The sequence below is a fragment of the Vulpes lagopus genome, chromosome 7 (genome assembly GCF_018345385.1).
Source record: "Vulpes lagopus strain Blue_001 chromosome 7, ASM1834538v1, whole genome shotgun sequence".
Classification (NCBI taxonomy): Eukaryota; Metazoa; Chordata; class Mammalia; order Carnivora; family Canidae; genus Vulpes; species Vulpes lagopus.
The window spans coordinates 77,890,939-77,906,634 of NC_054830.1; the positions used below are offsets into that span (position 1 = coordinate 77,890,939).

The following is a 15,696-nucleotide window of genomic DNA, read 5'->3' on the forward strand; positions in this document are numbered from 1 at the left end:
AGTCCTATGCTTCAGGGCCATTTTCAACAGTGAAGTCACTGACAAAAGCTCAAATGTGGCACTAAATACACCTTGAAAAGGATCTTTTTTTTTTTTTTTTTTTTAAATAGTATGAGAACTGAAACAAGAAGGCAGAGTATTGCCTTGTTCAACCTTATCTGGGAACAAGCTCACTGGGCAACTCAAATTTTTCACTGCTCTGCCTATGTCTGAATGACGGGGAAATCACTGCGAATATAGATTTTTGAGGTCACAAAGTTTAGTGAGTTTGCAAAATCAGCACCCGCAAAATGAGGACGGGCAGTATATTCCTATAACTCTGCTACTGCTCATTCAACAAAGTAGATGGTCAGCAAAACAACTGAGTCACTAATACATGGCTATATGGCCTCAACAGTAACAAGAGAGAGGTAGTGTGCCAGTTTTTCATCTAACGGGCCATATAGAAAAGCTGGGCAGAATGGCATACAGCTTGAGAACAACCTCATCCTTGCAATAATTTAGAAATAGCTCCGACTACATATAACTCAAAGCAGACCATTCAAGATTCCGCTGGCAATGATGGGCTCAATACAACTCTATTAAGCTTTAACAATTCCCTTCCAGCTCACCCTGAAGAACTTAGAGCATTCACTTAGGTGTTGTCTTTTTAATTTAGTGGTTAGATGACCTTCTCAGTGTCATAAAGCTAGTAAGCAGCTGAGCTAGAACCTGACTCCAGGTATGTTACATACTAAAGTCCTTTGGTCCTCTGAGTAAGAAAGTAAGCGTCACCAGACCCGGAAAGCCCACTTCCTCCTAGATAACACTGTTGGCAATACCCCTTCTGGGATGGCTGCCTTCTACCCTTTAGGCAAAATTATCAGAACCTCCCCGTTTTTACAAAATTCTTTTATCTCTAACATAGCACTGCCTTATCTTGTAGGCAATTGGGTAGATGGTGGTCTTTTTCCTATACCACACTGAGGCTAGGTTCTATAGTACTGTTGCCTGTAGACCTTCCAGTGATGAGGGAAACGTTACATAAATCTGTGCTGCCCATCACAGTAGCCACTAGCAATACATGACTATTGAGCATTTGAAATGGGGTTCATATGACTAAAAAACTGAATTTTAAATTGTATTTGATTTTTAACTTCTAGTTACATGTGGCTAGCAGGTACTGTGTTGGACACCACATATCTAGAGAATGGTGTGGCATGAAGGGAAGTCCCTGGAATTTGACAGGCCTGGGTCAGATCCCAACCTCTGTCACTTATTAACCATGTAAGCTTGAACAAGTTATTTAAGTTCTCTGAGCCTCAATTTGGATATCTACTAAATGGGGATGATATCATTTACCTCGCAGTGTTTTAAGTTTGTGAATGTATGTTTATATACCATACATACACATATATATGAATGTGTGTGGAGACTAGCACTTGAACCTGCTATAGGTTCAGGTAAGTCATTACATTTGTCTCCACCTACTCTGGTAAATATGCACATCACTGGAAAATACTATCATAAACACTAGTAGTACTATTATGCAAAATCATGGAATGTAGTTCACTGCTTCCCCCCAAAATGGCTAACCATACTTCTTAATATGAGAAGTATTCCATAAACCAGGGAAGGTTTCCACAGTGCTGGGGAAGTGGTGCAGTCTCCCTGTCTCCTCTTGCACCAGAAACTCTTAGAGAAATACAAGTGTCCTCTTTTCTTCTCTGCCTTCCCTTTTGGGAAGGGCAAACATGAAGCGGATCCAAAGAGAAGTATGGAAAAGCAAGGTTTGTGGCTTCCTTCCAGGTTTATCACACAGGAGAACAGCATGGAGCAACACAACCCCAGGTCCTTCCTCTCCCTACTTCTACAATAGTCTGCATAATTTGGCCTCAAAAAAACCCAACAAAAACAAAACAAAAAAAGTTCCCATCAAGGTAATGAACTTTGAATTTTTTAAGAGTTTCTGGCATCTTTTCTTTGACCATTTGCAAACCAGCAGAAGACTTACCCGTTTGTGTTGCCTTGCAAGTTTTTCTTTAGCTTCTTCCAGCTCTTTCTGGATTTTGAGAACGTGTTTGTTCATCTTACGAATTGTGGAGTGCAAAATTTCCCAAACAAACAATCTTAAAGTAACATAACATTTAGTTACTGCGTGTTCAAGTACACTTATAGAAAATAAGACCTCTCAACTTGTATGACCTACTCATTCTGAAGGTCTTCCACTCTTTAGTAGCCAGAATTAGTCATATTTCTCCAGTAACACTTAAAATTTTTGTATTATTAACTGTGCAAACTCTATTTCTAACCATTAGACTCAGCTAAGCTTCCTAAAGGTAGTACTGGGTCCTTGTCATTTTTATTTCCATCCCTTACTAGAGATGCATAGAAGGTATGTGTACATACTCAATGAAGTGAAATGGCAAACCAGAAAAAAATGTTACATTAGGAACAAAAATATTATTTTCTCTCTTCTAAATTTAAACATCATGTATTGGAGCTGTCGTCAAAATGGAAAACCTAATCTGAGGCTCATTTCACATGCTTTATGCTACTTACTAGCATACATTCAGCCAATTCTCTGGAACATTTAAGAAACTTACTAGTTCACAGTAGCTATCAACAGCTGGGCCTTTGAGAATGAGATATAATATGTGTCACCTACTTTATCAGCAAATTGCTTATTAAACAGATGCTTTAAAATTTTTGTTGCATAAATGGTTTAGTTATTTTTTAAAACAGCTTCTTAACTACATCTGTCTAGAAACTAGTTCTTCTTAACCCCAAGATACAGTGCAGAAGAGGACTTCCCTCTATACATTTTGGCTGGATGATGACCATTTCAGTGGACGATAATAAAACAGCTTAGTCATAAAACTCAGTCTAGAGTCTAGACAGGGCATAAGAGCAGAGTACTTCATCTGGAAGGGATGGGCAGGGAAGGGTTTGCAGTTAGGAATACTTGAGCTTAGCGTTCAAGAACAGGTGGAGCTTTTGAGCCCTTTATCCCTTCAAGAATGCCTGTGTTTGAGTTCTGACTACACTTACTTGTGTGACTTTGGACAAGCTACTTAAACAGTCTACAATATTTTCTTGTTTGTAAAATATAGATGATAATGTAACCCTGTTTATAGTGTGAGGTGAGGATGAAATGATTGCAAAAATAAATCACTCAGGATAATGGCCAAATAACCTGGGTGGTCAATTTTCAGAGAGTCTGCAAATCTGAGAATGTCTGTTGTCTTCATTTTTGAATGCCAATCTGGCTGATATAACTTTTTTTATTATTTATTTTTACTTATTTATGACAGTCACAGAGAGAGAGAGAGAGAGAGAGAGAGAGAGAGAGAGAGAGAGGCAGAGACACAGGCAGAGGGAGAAGCAGGCTCCATGCACCAGGAGCCCGACGTGGGATTCAATCCCGGGTCTCCAGGATCATGCCCTGGGCCAAAGGCAGGCGCCAAACCGCTGCGCCACCCAGGGATCCCCCTGATATAACTTTAGATCATACCCTTCCACCCTAAGGATTCAGTTCATTTAAGACCAGTGTCCTTTGCCATACCAGATACAATGAAGAGGATAAAGGTTGTGATGGATTGTTGTATCTTTATAAGTAATATTACTTTATTTCATCCTGATCAGTTAGAAAGCCTATGGAATCAACTTCATGAGTAAGAACCAAAGCTTAATGAAAAGTCTCTCCTTGTAGAGCAAGTGGGTCTAGAATTAATCTTCTGCATTAAATCTAGGATTTTTGTGACTGCGGTGAGATACTTCCCTTCCCAAAAGGCACTCAGGTGCCCACCAGACTTTTCCTTAATCCCTTCATGATGTGTACTTAACCTACCATGACTTTGGTTTCTCCTAGTTCCTGGTATGTATTCTAGGCCCCCAATTGAGCTGGAACTCTTCCCTGCATCCCACTGTCTAGCTCAGACCCTGACACACAGCCTGATCTTCTCCCCAAGTCTGGATCCTGTATCAGCATCTCTACTTGTCTGGCTGAGTCCTGATTCAATTTACATGTGTCCTTAAGAGACACTGCAAACTGCCTGGCTGTGTATTTGCACTGTCCAGGAATCTTTGCTAAGTCCAATCCTACCAGGTTAGACCATTAAGTATATTAATGATGTCTGAATCAGAGTTTGGAGCTCATGTATCAGACCAAATATAAACTGATTCTTAGAGAATACAAACTTTGTAAAATAATCCACATTTACCTAGTAAAGTCTCGTGACAGTTCTGAAGAGAAGATCCAATTAGCCACCGCAGCGCAGTCAACAATCTGTGTACGGATCATCTTATCTACTAGTACAGCAATCATCTACAATGAGAAAACAACTATTAGGGTAAATCACACTTACATGGAATCCACAACCATCCCACTGCTACAAAACCAAGATAGGTCATATGTGAAATCCATTTTCAGTGGTTATGGAATGGATCTATTTGACCATTAGGTCCTTAAGATTTATTCTGCACTCTGCTTGGGTCTGGTACTTACTATAAGAAATCTCTAACACCAGTAAAGATGGAGCAAAAGAACACCGAATATTTTTTGAAAATATTAGAGAATACAAAAATATATAATTTCTAAATTTATCCTAAATTAAAAAATATAAAAATGTTTTATCATAAAAAAGTGTTAATATGTGCAAACTATTTTAATGCTCCTTTATAACACATAGTATGAAAACAAAATATACTGAGGTCTGAAAAATCTGGAGCTTGTCTGTAGAAATTTGATAGACTTGGTAACAATATCCTACCCAGGTGGTAGACTCTTACAAGCAACAACCATTCTTACTACATATTTAAAATATGTTGAGATATTATAGTACAAAACTAAATCATAACACTTGCTCTTTAAATGAATGAATAAAATATGACTTCCACAGCACTAAAAACACAAGTTTAAAACCATTTTACAGATTCAAATTTCAAGTTTAGAAACAACAGTATTAATTGCCTTATTTTTATACCTATACAATCAAACTCAAGTTGTCTAATTAAAATTTTTTACCTGTGGATGGTTCCTCCAGACCTCAAACATAACTCTTAGAACATGTAACTTTCCTTCATCACTCTCAGCTAGGGTTTTGAAGACTTCATGAAACCTATTGACAGTGGGGTAAAAAAATACCATAGATAAACTTATTCATTAAGGATTTTAAGTTTTCAAAGCCTTTTTGATGCTACTCACTTTACAGAGTAATACATAAATGCAAAATTAACCAAATGTTAAATATTAAGGATATGAAAGGTATGATTAGGAATTCATGGTTTGTATGAAATTTGTCACAACATCTTAAGAGATTTACAATATGCCACTGTTAGCCCAGAACTACAGTTTACTGTGTATCTAAGAATAGTGAGGGCTAAGGAACCATCTCCAAACATTGGTAAACTATCCTGACTGCACTTTCTGTGAGAACCCTGCAAATAATAGAGACCTAGAAGTTGAGATGGGATGAGGAGCCCCATGTCTCTGCTCAGCTGGAGGAGTACCTATACATTCTTTTTTTTTTTTTTTTTTTTTTGGATTGTTTGAGGAGTTAGAAAGCTGTCTTTAGATGCCAACCTTTGGGTGGCTCCCAAAAATCTAGTTGGCTCTCATTTCTGCTTACCTTCCTTCAGGAAGACGTTTAGACAGGATGGGAGCTCCTATATGATTATCCTACAGACTCAGGTGTCTCACTAGTTCTCTCTAAAGCTCCACATGAAAAAACTGTACCTTCCATGTATATATGCAAACTGTACATACATATTGACAGGAACCAAAAAGGGAGTTAGCTACCACAAGCCCAAACCACTATATTAAGTTATATCATAATACTGTTAAGATCTTTATGGTCAACAATTTTAGACAAAAATTATTATACCAATGGTATACACCAAGCAATGTTCCAAACGCTCAAAACAGAGTATATGTTCTTGTTGCACTTACTTTGCAAGGGCACTAAAGGAGTGGCTGAATGATTTGGCTGCCAAGTGTAGCAGAGTCTGTACAAAGACCTCTATTTTCAGTGGGTTAAAGCTGAACCCTTCATCTGAAAAATATTCCACAGTAAGACAGCTAGAAGATATAAATATTGCAATACCCTGGTCCATCACCTGGAATGCTAGATGGATGGTATGCTCACATTCAAGCATTAAGTCAGACATTCATGTCATGTCTTTGAATACTAATAAACAAAAACCACTGGTGATTTCAAATACTTAAAATATAAAACTAAGCATAATCTTAATTCTTAGTTTTTGGGATTATTTCCCTAATCCGTCTAAATGATCCATTTCTTTTACAAATACCACATAAGCTTCCTTGTTCATACCTCTCTGGTGGCAAGATAATATATTAATATAAAAATTCAGTAAACCCTCTGAAGTCTAAGTCTTAAGATGTCTGATAACGTCTAAGTTTATGACCATCATTTTGAAATATATTTTCTAAATTTTTTTTTTTAAAGATTTTATTTATTCATGAGAGACACAGAGAGAAGGCAAAGATATATGCAGAGGGAGATCTCAGAACTCTGAGATCATGCCCTGAGCCGAAGGCAGCCTCTCAATTGCTGAGCCAACCAGACATCCCTCTAAATATATTTTCTATCATAATATAAATTTCTTAGAAAAATCCAAACAAAATAACCCAAAGGCCAATCATGTTTTATTTTGAGTAAGTCATTTATTATGCATATCCCCTTATGTACAGATCTAACAAAAAAAAACTTTTCCCCGAAATGTTACCCAGTTGTAGAATTTTCATCTGTTTTACGGATTTGTCTTTTCTGGTGCCATTATAACATTGTTTTAATTACTGTAGTTTTTATCTTTTAATATGTGATAAGACAAGTCCTTCTCATCTTTTTTTTGTCTTGTTCATTTATTGATTCAGGTAAACTTACAAATCATTTTGCCTATTTTCCCCATGCTTATCCAGAAACAAGCCTAGGGATTTTGGTTGAAATTATCTAGTGTTAAACATTATTATTATAGGTAAAATTGTTGTGAAAAACCCAACTTTATAATTCACTAAGTCCTCCCATTCAGGAACCTCTCTAAAGTGAAAACAGAAAATGTCTAAAAATCTCTGAATGAGAACAGTATATTTTACTTTGTGTTTAGTTTCTTTTTTTTTGTTTTTTAAAGATTTTATTTATTCATAAGAGACACACACAGAGAGAGAGAGAGAGAGAGAGAGGCAGAGACACAGGTAGGGAGAAGTAGGCTCCCTGTGGGGACCCCAATGCGGGACCCGATCCCAGGACCCTGGAATCATGACCTGAGCCAAAGGCAGACATTTAACCACTGAGCCACCCAGGTGCCCCTTGTGTTTAGTTTCTATACTGAATGTTGAATGTAAGCTCTGTTGCAGGGAGGTGAGGATCTCTTTTTATATAAGGGAGCAAAGAGCGGGGTCCTTAGGAACCAGTGAAACTGAACAGGCCATTGGTTAGGAGCATCCACTGAGACTTAAAGAGGAACTCCCATTATGCTTTATATTTATGCTTTAACCTGGCCTATACATAGTTCCATGAAGAAGTATTTATAATTCTCTTACCATCATCATCATCCTGGTTAGGATTTGGTACATCTTTCAGAATGCTGAAGATTTCATCATTTGTTGCTTTACTTTTAAAGGCAACAGCTAAACAGAGGGCAACTGAATGTCCAGGAAGAGAATCTAAGCACAAAATGGGGAAAAGGATAGATCAAATTTAAAGATTATTCTTGAAAACAGTTAAATAACTAAGAAACTTAAACAATGGTCCTTTGACAGTCCAGTCCTCATATCCCTAGGCTTAGTAAGATGAAAAGCTGAGACTCCATGTATTTCTTTCATTTTGGTCAGTGCCCCCTTCTCCCTCTTTTACCCTGAGACCATGATATTGAAGTTTGAACAGGTAAAGCCTGCGAACTTGAAAGACAGGTTTTTTCATTGTCATTTGCTGAGGCCATACACTTGAATCTGTAGAAGCCAGATGCTCATAGGCTTCGACTCCACGTTTACTATTGGTTATAATCTGTTGAGTCCTTTTTGTATAAAATCTGCACTAATATATACTGTATGGCATCACCAGAGCAACTGCAAATCTTTTAATGTAAGGTAGAAAAATGGATAACAAATAAAAAGGCAATCCTGATATAGGGATTACTAAGTATTTCCAACGAATGAAGTCAATCACAATAGGTCACATGTGCTTATCCTTGAAGGTGGGAAAGAAAATAAAAAAAAGAATCCCCCATTACTAAAGGGGTCTACATTGTAGTGGGGGAACCAAGATAGTCACATAAAAAGTAACCAGAACAACACAAAACTGGCTTGCTAAAGGTTTAGTATTTATAGGAGAGGAGCTTGAGCCAGACCCTAGACCGAACATAGGAACTGGAGATAAAAAGGGCTTTCCAGATTGAGATTAATGGCACAAATAAAGGCAAAACCAAGAACCATGAGCACGGATTAAATCAAAGAGTAAGCCTGGCTGGAGCAGGGGTCCATTTGGGAGGAAGTGACCAATAACAGAGTAGGACCAACTGTCAGGAGGGCCTTCACTGTTAGGCTAGCTGCTTCTGTGGGAAAAAAGGAAAGCTCAATGTTCAATAAAAAAGTTTGAGCTCTTGCTATTAAAGGCTGTACCTTTTACTTCTTTGAGCCAGCGTGAGGCAGAGCTGAAAACTCAGCGCTTAAGACTGCTGCCACATCAGGCTCTGCTCTTTCAGGAAAGCACCATGATAGGAGCGAGGCGCTCGGTCAGTAAGCCCGGATGTGAGCTGGGGCTCTACTGGCTCAGAAGCAATTACTCTGGCTTTACCTCTTGGAATATATTCCTACTGTAAAAGTGGTCTAATAACCATGCTAATTCTGAGAGTGTTTTAAGGATTAAGTGACATAGTGACACAGGAAATGTAGTTATTAGCATTGGGACAAACGGAGTTTCCTTCAAGGAAAACAGGTGTAGTGTGAGGTGTAGGCAGAGAACCAGGGGTACAGTAGGAGGCAAGGGAGGGGAGTGAGTTTCAAGATGCAAGAACTGCCACACGACATGAAGTGGAAGGGTCATGGAGGAGCCATATGCTGTGCCATCTGCAAAGACTAACGTGGAAAACCTCAACACCTAACTCTCTACCAGTAATCACCAATGTGCACCTTACTTTCATAAGCATAAAATATAAAATGGCACTTCAAGTTATAGGCCCTCTGATTCACAGCATAATCTCAGACATGAGGTAACCAAACGGTAAGAAAACCATTATTTAAGAATTTACTTCTAGAGGCATATTGCTGGTCAAATTAGTCTTTGTGCACCTATGTTCCCACACCTGAACTGATTAAAACATGACAATTCAGATAATCTCCACTGCCATGACAAATATACTCTCATTTTACTAAGTTCTGGCTCTAAATTCACCTTGCCATACTTAGCATATTTAAAATAATGTCATGGATATAACATTATAAACAATATTAAGAATAAAAATTTACAAGCCAGTAATAACTAAGTAAATCATGAATCTTCAAAATGATGACAGGGCAAAAAAAACAATAGCAACTAGTACAGATCATCTTTCAAACAGACAAGCTATAAACCCAAGAAAAGAAAAAGTTTACTTTCTCCACCTTAAATGACTGACTTCAGAGAATGCTGGCATCAGTACTTCTAAAGACAATGGGATATATTTTATTGAATTACTTACTGCTACTTTCATCTCCATACTTGTAAATGCAGGTTGGGTTTGCAGGACATAGAGCTGAGAAGGTAGGAGGAACAATATCTAATATACGCTGATGGTAAGACAACCTACAATACAAATAAGAGCCTCAGAAAATAGGTTCATCAGTTCCATTATTTGGTAACCTCCAACTTACCGGGAAAGTCCCATTTCCAACACTCTGGACTCAGTTGACAGCCAAGAAGTCAAAGGGGAAAACAAGTTCTTTTAGCTTTTATCTATGACAGTATACCAAAACTCAGGCCTTCTTTGAAACTTACTGGTTCACAATGAGGTGTGGGCCAGTGGGTCCACAAGCCTGGTGACCAAGGATGTGGAGTGGTACTGGGGTAGGGTAGGGGTAGAGGAGATAGTCTCTATTATCGGGAGACTCATTATACTGTAGCAAATAAACAAATATCAAGGCTAATGGGAGCCAAGTTTCCTATTGCATGAAAAGGTATTTAGAAATCATGGCAAAGGGGAAGGCCAGAAAACATGAGGTAGAATTAGAGGGATATACACACCTAGATGGATATAAGATGTGTGTGCACATAATGCATATACTATCTTTGTCTACCTCGATAGCAGTGAGCATATCAAGTGTCCAGATCTTGGTTCCTAAATACCATACTCCACTATTAGGAACTTGGCTCTGTGAGGGGCACCTGAGTGGCTCATTCAGTTAAGTGTCGGCCTCTTAAATCTGGCTCAGGTCATGATCACAGGGTCCTGTGATCGAGTCCCAAATTGGGCTCCCTGTTCAGCAGGGAGTCTGCCTCTCCCTCTGCTCGTGTTTTCTCTCTCTCAAATTAATAAAATCTTAAAAAACAAAATGGCTTACTATTAAAAAAAAAAAAACAAACGAAAATTTGGGCTCTGTGAATAGATGACTGCAGGGAAAGGGAAAGGAAACAAAAGATGAGCCAAGAACAGCTTATGCCAAAAATAAGGGAATGCTTAATGAATGGATGGGGATATTAAGAAGGGGGGTGGGAGGACATAGGAGCCACAAGGGGCTCCCCAACAAACAAAACAGGGACAATTTAGGCATCAAAATTAATAATGACAGCAACAGATTATAACTCACTGAAGAAAATAGAAATCAATTAGTTCCTACTCATGTATAAACACAGGAATAAATGAATGAGCAAAGGAGGGTAGCTCTTTCTTATAGGAAACTATTAAGTATAGGGTAAAAGGAAAAAAAAGAATAATTACTTGGCAATCATCATAGTGGTGGCAGATCAAAGTAGCAGTTGTCAATAGACATTTGATGAAGAATAGGACATGGATATAATCTCAGGATATCTCCCACAAAACATTAATCAATTACAAAGGGGAAAATGGTGACTTTAAGGTGGAGAAGGCTGGCAGACACTGACATGACCAGGTGACTGAGGTTAACACTCCCAAGGGTGAGACTCACGCGCCTCCCAATGTGATGCAGTGAGAAGAGTACCAATGATATAAGTCCTGAATTTGGTCAGGACACGTGAGGGTGACTAAAGAAATGAAAGCCTAGATTCTTTAAAACATGAAAGACAGGAAAGAGTAAATGGTCAAGTGAGGAACGTAAAGAAAATGACAACGAAATGCTTCCTGTGTGCTCCGGGTGGGACTCCAGCCCAGAAAAGGAAAAGACATTATTGTGACGGTTGGTAAGGTTTCGACTGCGGGCTGGGTGGCTGTATTCCTGCACCACAGCCGGTTTCCTAATCTGGAGGGCTGCATGCTGGCCATTTAGGAGCACATCTTTGTTTTGGGGAAAGATACAATGACGGTTAGAGGACAATGGGCCTTTACATCTGCAGCTTGTTTTCAAAAGGTTCAGAAAAAGATCAATGTGATGGGTGTTTACATATATACAGAAGAGAAAAAGAAGTGAACTTCTGAACAAATGTGGTGAAGTGTTAACAACTAGGGAATCTAAATAAATAGAATACAAAATTCCTTGCACCATTTTGGCAACGTTCCTGAAATGTGAAATTATTTCAAAGTACATTTGACAAAAAAACTTACTGGCCTAATTCACAAAGAATCCATACGACGGCACTGCTTAATTTTTTTTAAGCCTAAATCTTGACTAAAAACTGAAAGGGAAGAGAGGCAGGTACTTGGGATTTGAAAAATGGTATTTTGGACATACATCGCACATGCAAAGAGAAAAACTGCCCTCACAGAAACTGGGAGAACTAAGCTAAGGAGAAAACACAAAGAACTTACCTCATACATTTTTCTAGAACTTCTCTAACAAACTTTGGTTTGGGACTTTCAGGATCTTGAGTAAGACAATCTGACCTAATAAGAAAATGGTAGTTCTTTTAAGTTCGTACACATAATCTGCACTTATACCTAATGTGTACTTAGCTACAATGAATTTTCTTATACCTAAATTATTTCATTTATATCTATCTCTCTAAATACTAAAAATTAAATATTTCAGACTATGCAAAAGATTGCTTTTATGTTACAGTTTTAAATATTGATTTTTCTTTATTATGATAGACTGCAGGGAAAGGAAAGCTAAAACGTATCACCACTTACCAATCTTCCCAGCTCCAACGGAACTGGAAGTTACTTAGATGATGAGAAAACCAATTAATAAACCTGTAGATAGAAGTGGGTGGCAGGGGAGGGGGAGATAGAAAAGGATGAATGGTTGCAATCTGTAACAGGAACTTATATATAAAGCTTCAGACAATAAAACCCTACTTTATAGAGCTAAATAAAAAGGACATCCCCTTACCAAAGCTGTATCTTCTGCTGCCATTTACCCTCTTGCTGCAAAACCTGTAATTCATCTCCTAAAAATAATGGTCCCCTACTCGCTCCTTCTAATAGTATTATTCTTTTTAAGTGAATAACAGAAATGATAGAGTGCCTTTTTTGTGCCACGCACTATATACACACACACACACGTGTGTGTCTGTAGCTGAATTTTCACAATAACTTTCAAGTAATGTACTATTTCCCCCTTTCTGTGGACAATAAAACAGGCAAAAAAAAAAAAAAAGATTAAAGGAACTGCAGATAATTGTATAAATGGCAGAGGCAAAGTGTAGTCTCTCATCACCACTATGCCCTTTTCACCACAAAATATACATCTTTTCCCCTAAAAATACATCTGATCTAACTAGATAGAAATCACCTGAGCATACTGTGTAATGTTGTAAAATCTGCGAGAGCCCAATATATATTTGCTGAATTTCAATAACATAATTGGGTTGTGCAACTCCTAGTTTTATGAGATTGGGAGAAAAATCAGAAGACGCTATCTTAGAACATGTCCCTCATAGATCTATAATTTCAATCACTGACTCAGGTCTGATACAGTGCTTAATGATAATTTTCAGATATGCAATCTGAACAATGGACACGAAAGATCATGGAAATTGGAGAAGTGTTCAGTACCTGGGTCGATCAGACTGTGGACACTAACAGAGGTAAGAAAGATACCAGCTGATAAAAGTGGTAGACGGGTCTCCGTCAAAAGACAGTGGACATGCAATTACCACACCTCTAAAAATCCAATATGGTCTTTTGTATAAACTGAGTCTTCAAGCTGTAGTTATGTAGAAGCTAATTATTTAAGAAAGAGATACTATCTATAAACAAACAAAAATACATATATATTTATGCATAATAAATACACACTATTAGGTTCTGCTTGTGCACAGGGGTGAGTATAAAGTTTATTTTAAAATCTTACATACCGAATTACAAAGGAAAAAGTATAATTATACCAAAGCACCAAAAAAAATAATGAATGAAATTAAAGAAAACCTCAGTATGGCCATCATTTCCTATTGGAAGTTAGTAGAAAGCATGATGTTACATTATAAATTTTATTATTATACAAAGGGTTATTTTGGGGAGGCAAGAAAGAAAAATCAACTTAGAAATTCTCTAAAAAGGCAAATATTTTGCTGATTAAATTCTTTTATACAGTACAGGGAATAGATGCTTCTTGCAATCAGTACAGAAATAAGACAATTACTATACCTGTCTACACATGTAGTGTTCATCGTGTCCAAACGCATATATAACATTTCAGTTGCCTGTGCAAGCTGTAAATTTGAGGATAAGGAAAACTACTCTGAATCCTCCCTCAAAATAAGTTGTGACAGAACATAACATTTCTTAGAAGTCATGACTAACAATGCTGAGCATCTTTTCATGTAATTGATTTTTTTTTAAAACAGCTGCAGTTATCAGTCATATACAATAAATCTGACTTGTATACAACCCTGAACTAAACAGTGAATATTTATATCGCCTCCAAACTTTCCCCATGCTCTTCTGTAATCCTCTTTCCTCCTCCCCCAACAAGCAAATATTGGTCTGGTATCACTGGATTACTTTGCATTTTCTATAATTTTGTGTAAATGGAATCATGTAGTATAAATTCTTGTTTGACAACTTTTACTCATCCTATTTAATTTGCAATTCATTCAAGTTGTTGCCTGCACCAAAAATTTGTTCCTTTTTATTGCTGAGTAGTTTTCCATTGTATAAATATGGCAAATTTGTATATTCATTCATGTACTGATGGATATTTGGATTGCCTCATTCTGGGGTATTACAAATAAAGTTTTTTTCTTTTTTAAAAGATCTTGAGAGAGAGTGAGAGAGAGACAGAGAGTAGGAACAGGGGGGAGTGGAAGAGGGAGAGAGAGAAGCAGAGCAGGGAGCCTTACGGGGGGGCTTGATCGCTGGACTCCAGGATCATGACCTGAGCCAAAGGCAGACGCTTAACTGACTGAGCCACCCAGGTGTCCCACAAATAAAGATTCTATGAACTTAATGTCCAAGTCTTTGCAGGGATATGTGTTTTCATTTCTGTTAGGTAAATACCTAGGAGTGGAGGGGCTGGATTGTGTGGTATACTTATGTTTAACTTTTGAAGAAATGGCCCCCACAGTAAGAAACATTTAATAATCTTTTAAAGCCAGGCCAAAGAGAGTAAGTTTAAAAACAAAGGAAAGGATACAACTTGGGGTAGAGAGCCAGGCTGGAGTTTGCACAGCTCGATAAGCAGTGTTGTGTACATCACATCAATGTGCGGGGGTGCTGGAAGCTGAAACAGCTCTGCAAAAATCACCTATAAAAGAACCATGAGTCAGTACTCTGTTCAACAAGTAACTTTGTACTTCCATCAGAAAGATCAACATTTTAAACGTAAACTCTTTAACTCCATGGCATTCATAATGAAAAAATAATTACTTTATAATCTTTAGAAACTATACTCTTTTAAGACATGGAGATTTGCAATTGAATACTGTAATGAAAATTTCATCGTTCTATAACTCAATCAAATAAGAATATGCAGAAATTAATGCTTATTTGATACTCCCAGAGAACAGTGCAATTAAATTCCTACTCTGGAAGTATCAGAGTTGATTCAGGCAGGTACTCACTGATCCATCAGTTTCACTCCTAGAAGCAGTAAAAACCCTCATTAGATTCTGAAGACAGGAACAGAAGATAGTCAAGTCATTCCAGGCTGCTACTTAAAAACCAGTGCCTGGCAATCTCTTTGGTAGAAAAAGATTACTTTGGTAGTAAAAGATTACTTTGCCACCGCTGTTGTTCAGAAACTTGTTTCTGCCCTCCCTATATAATTCATGAACCACCTACCTAGAATTCTAAAACCTGGTCTGCATTATTTCTTCTCATTCCCATCTCCCATCCCTCTGTATTCCCTTCTGATAAATTTTTACACTTTCCAGATTCGAAATTATGACCTATATTTTGCATTTCAATTGACGTGTCAATGAGTCAAGTTCATAGCCTAAATACACTCAAGTTTTATAAAGATAGGACAAATGCAGTACTTTTGGGGAAGCACACAAATACATGTATGAACAATAAGTGAATCTGTAATAATAAGTGAATGCTGTTTTGAGACTTAAACCTCTATAAGGTGTTCACCCCTCCGCATGACTTGATATGGGGTCAAAAGTATTATTTATTCTTCCTACTTTCAAAAACAATGGGCTC

General features: G+C 37.6%; 1 protein-coding gene across 1 annotated transcript in view; it reads right to left on the reverse strand.

Annotated features, from left to right (window-relative positions):
* The window catches only part of NCBP1 (nuclear cap binding protein subunit 1), a 36,885-nt gene that overhangs the window by 3,124 nt on the left and 18,065 nt on the right, over positions 1 to 15,696 (reverse strand). Inside the window, exons 11-20 of the mRNA XM_041762944.1 lie at positions 14,687 to 14,797; positions 13,699 to 13,763; positions 12,241 to 12,303; positions 11,920 to 11,994; positions 9,679 to 9,782; positions 7,544 to 7,666; positions 5,930 to 6,032; positions 5,006 to 5,099; positions 4,203 to 4,306; positions 1,994 to 2,108 (exon numbers count right to left, since the gene is read on the reverse strand). Of these exons, the coding sequence (XP_041618878.1) occupies positions 1,994 to 2,108; positions 4,203 to 4,306; positions 5,006 to 5,099; positions 5,930 to 6,032; positions 7,544 to 7,666; positions 9,679 to 9,782; positions 11,920 to 11,994; positions 12,241 to 12,303; positions 13,699 to 13,763; positions 14,687 to 14,797 (957 nt within the window). The remainder of the gene's footprint in view (positions 1 to 1,993; positions 2,109 to 4,202; positions 4,307 to 5,005; positions 5,100 to 5,929; positions 6,033 to 7,543; positions 7,667 to 9,678; positions 9,783 to 11,919; positions 11,995 to 12,240; positions 12,304 to 13,698; positions 13,764 to 14,686; positions 14,798 to 15,696) is intronic.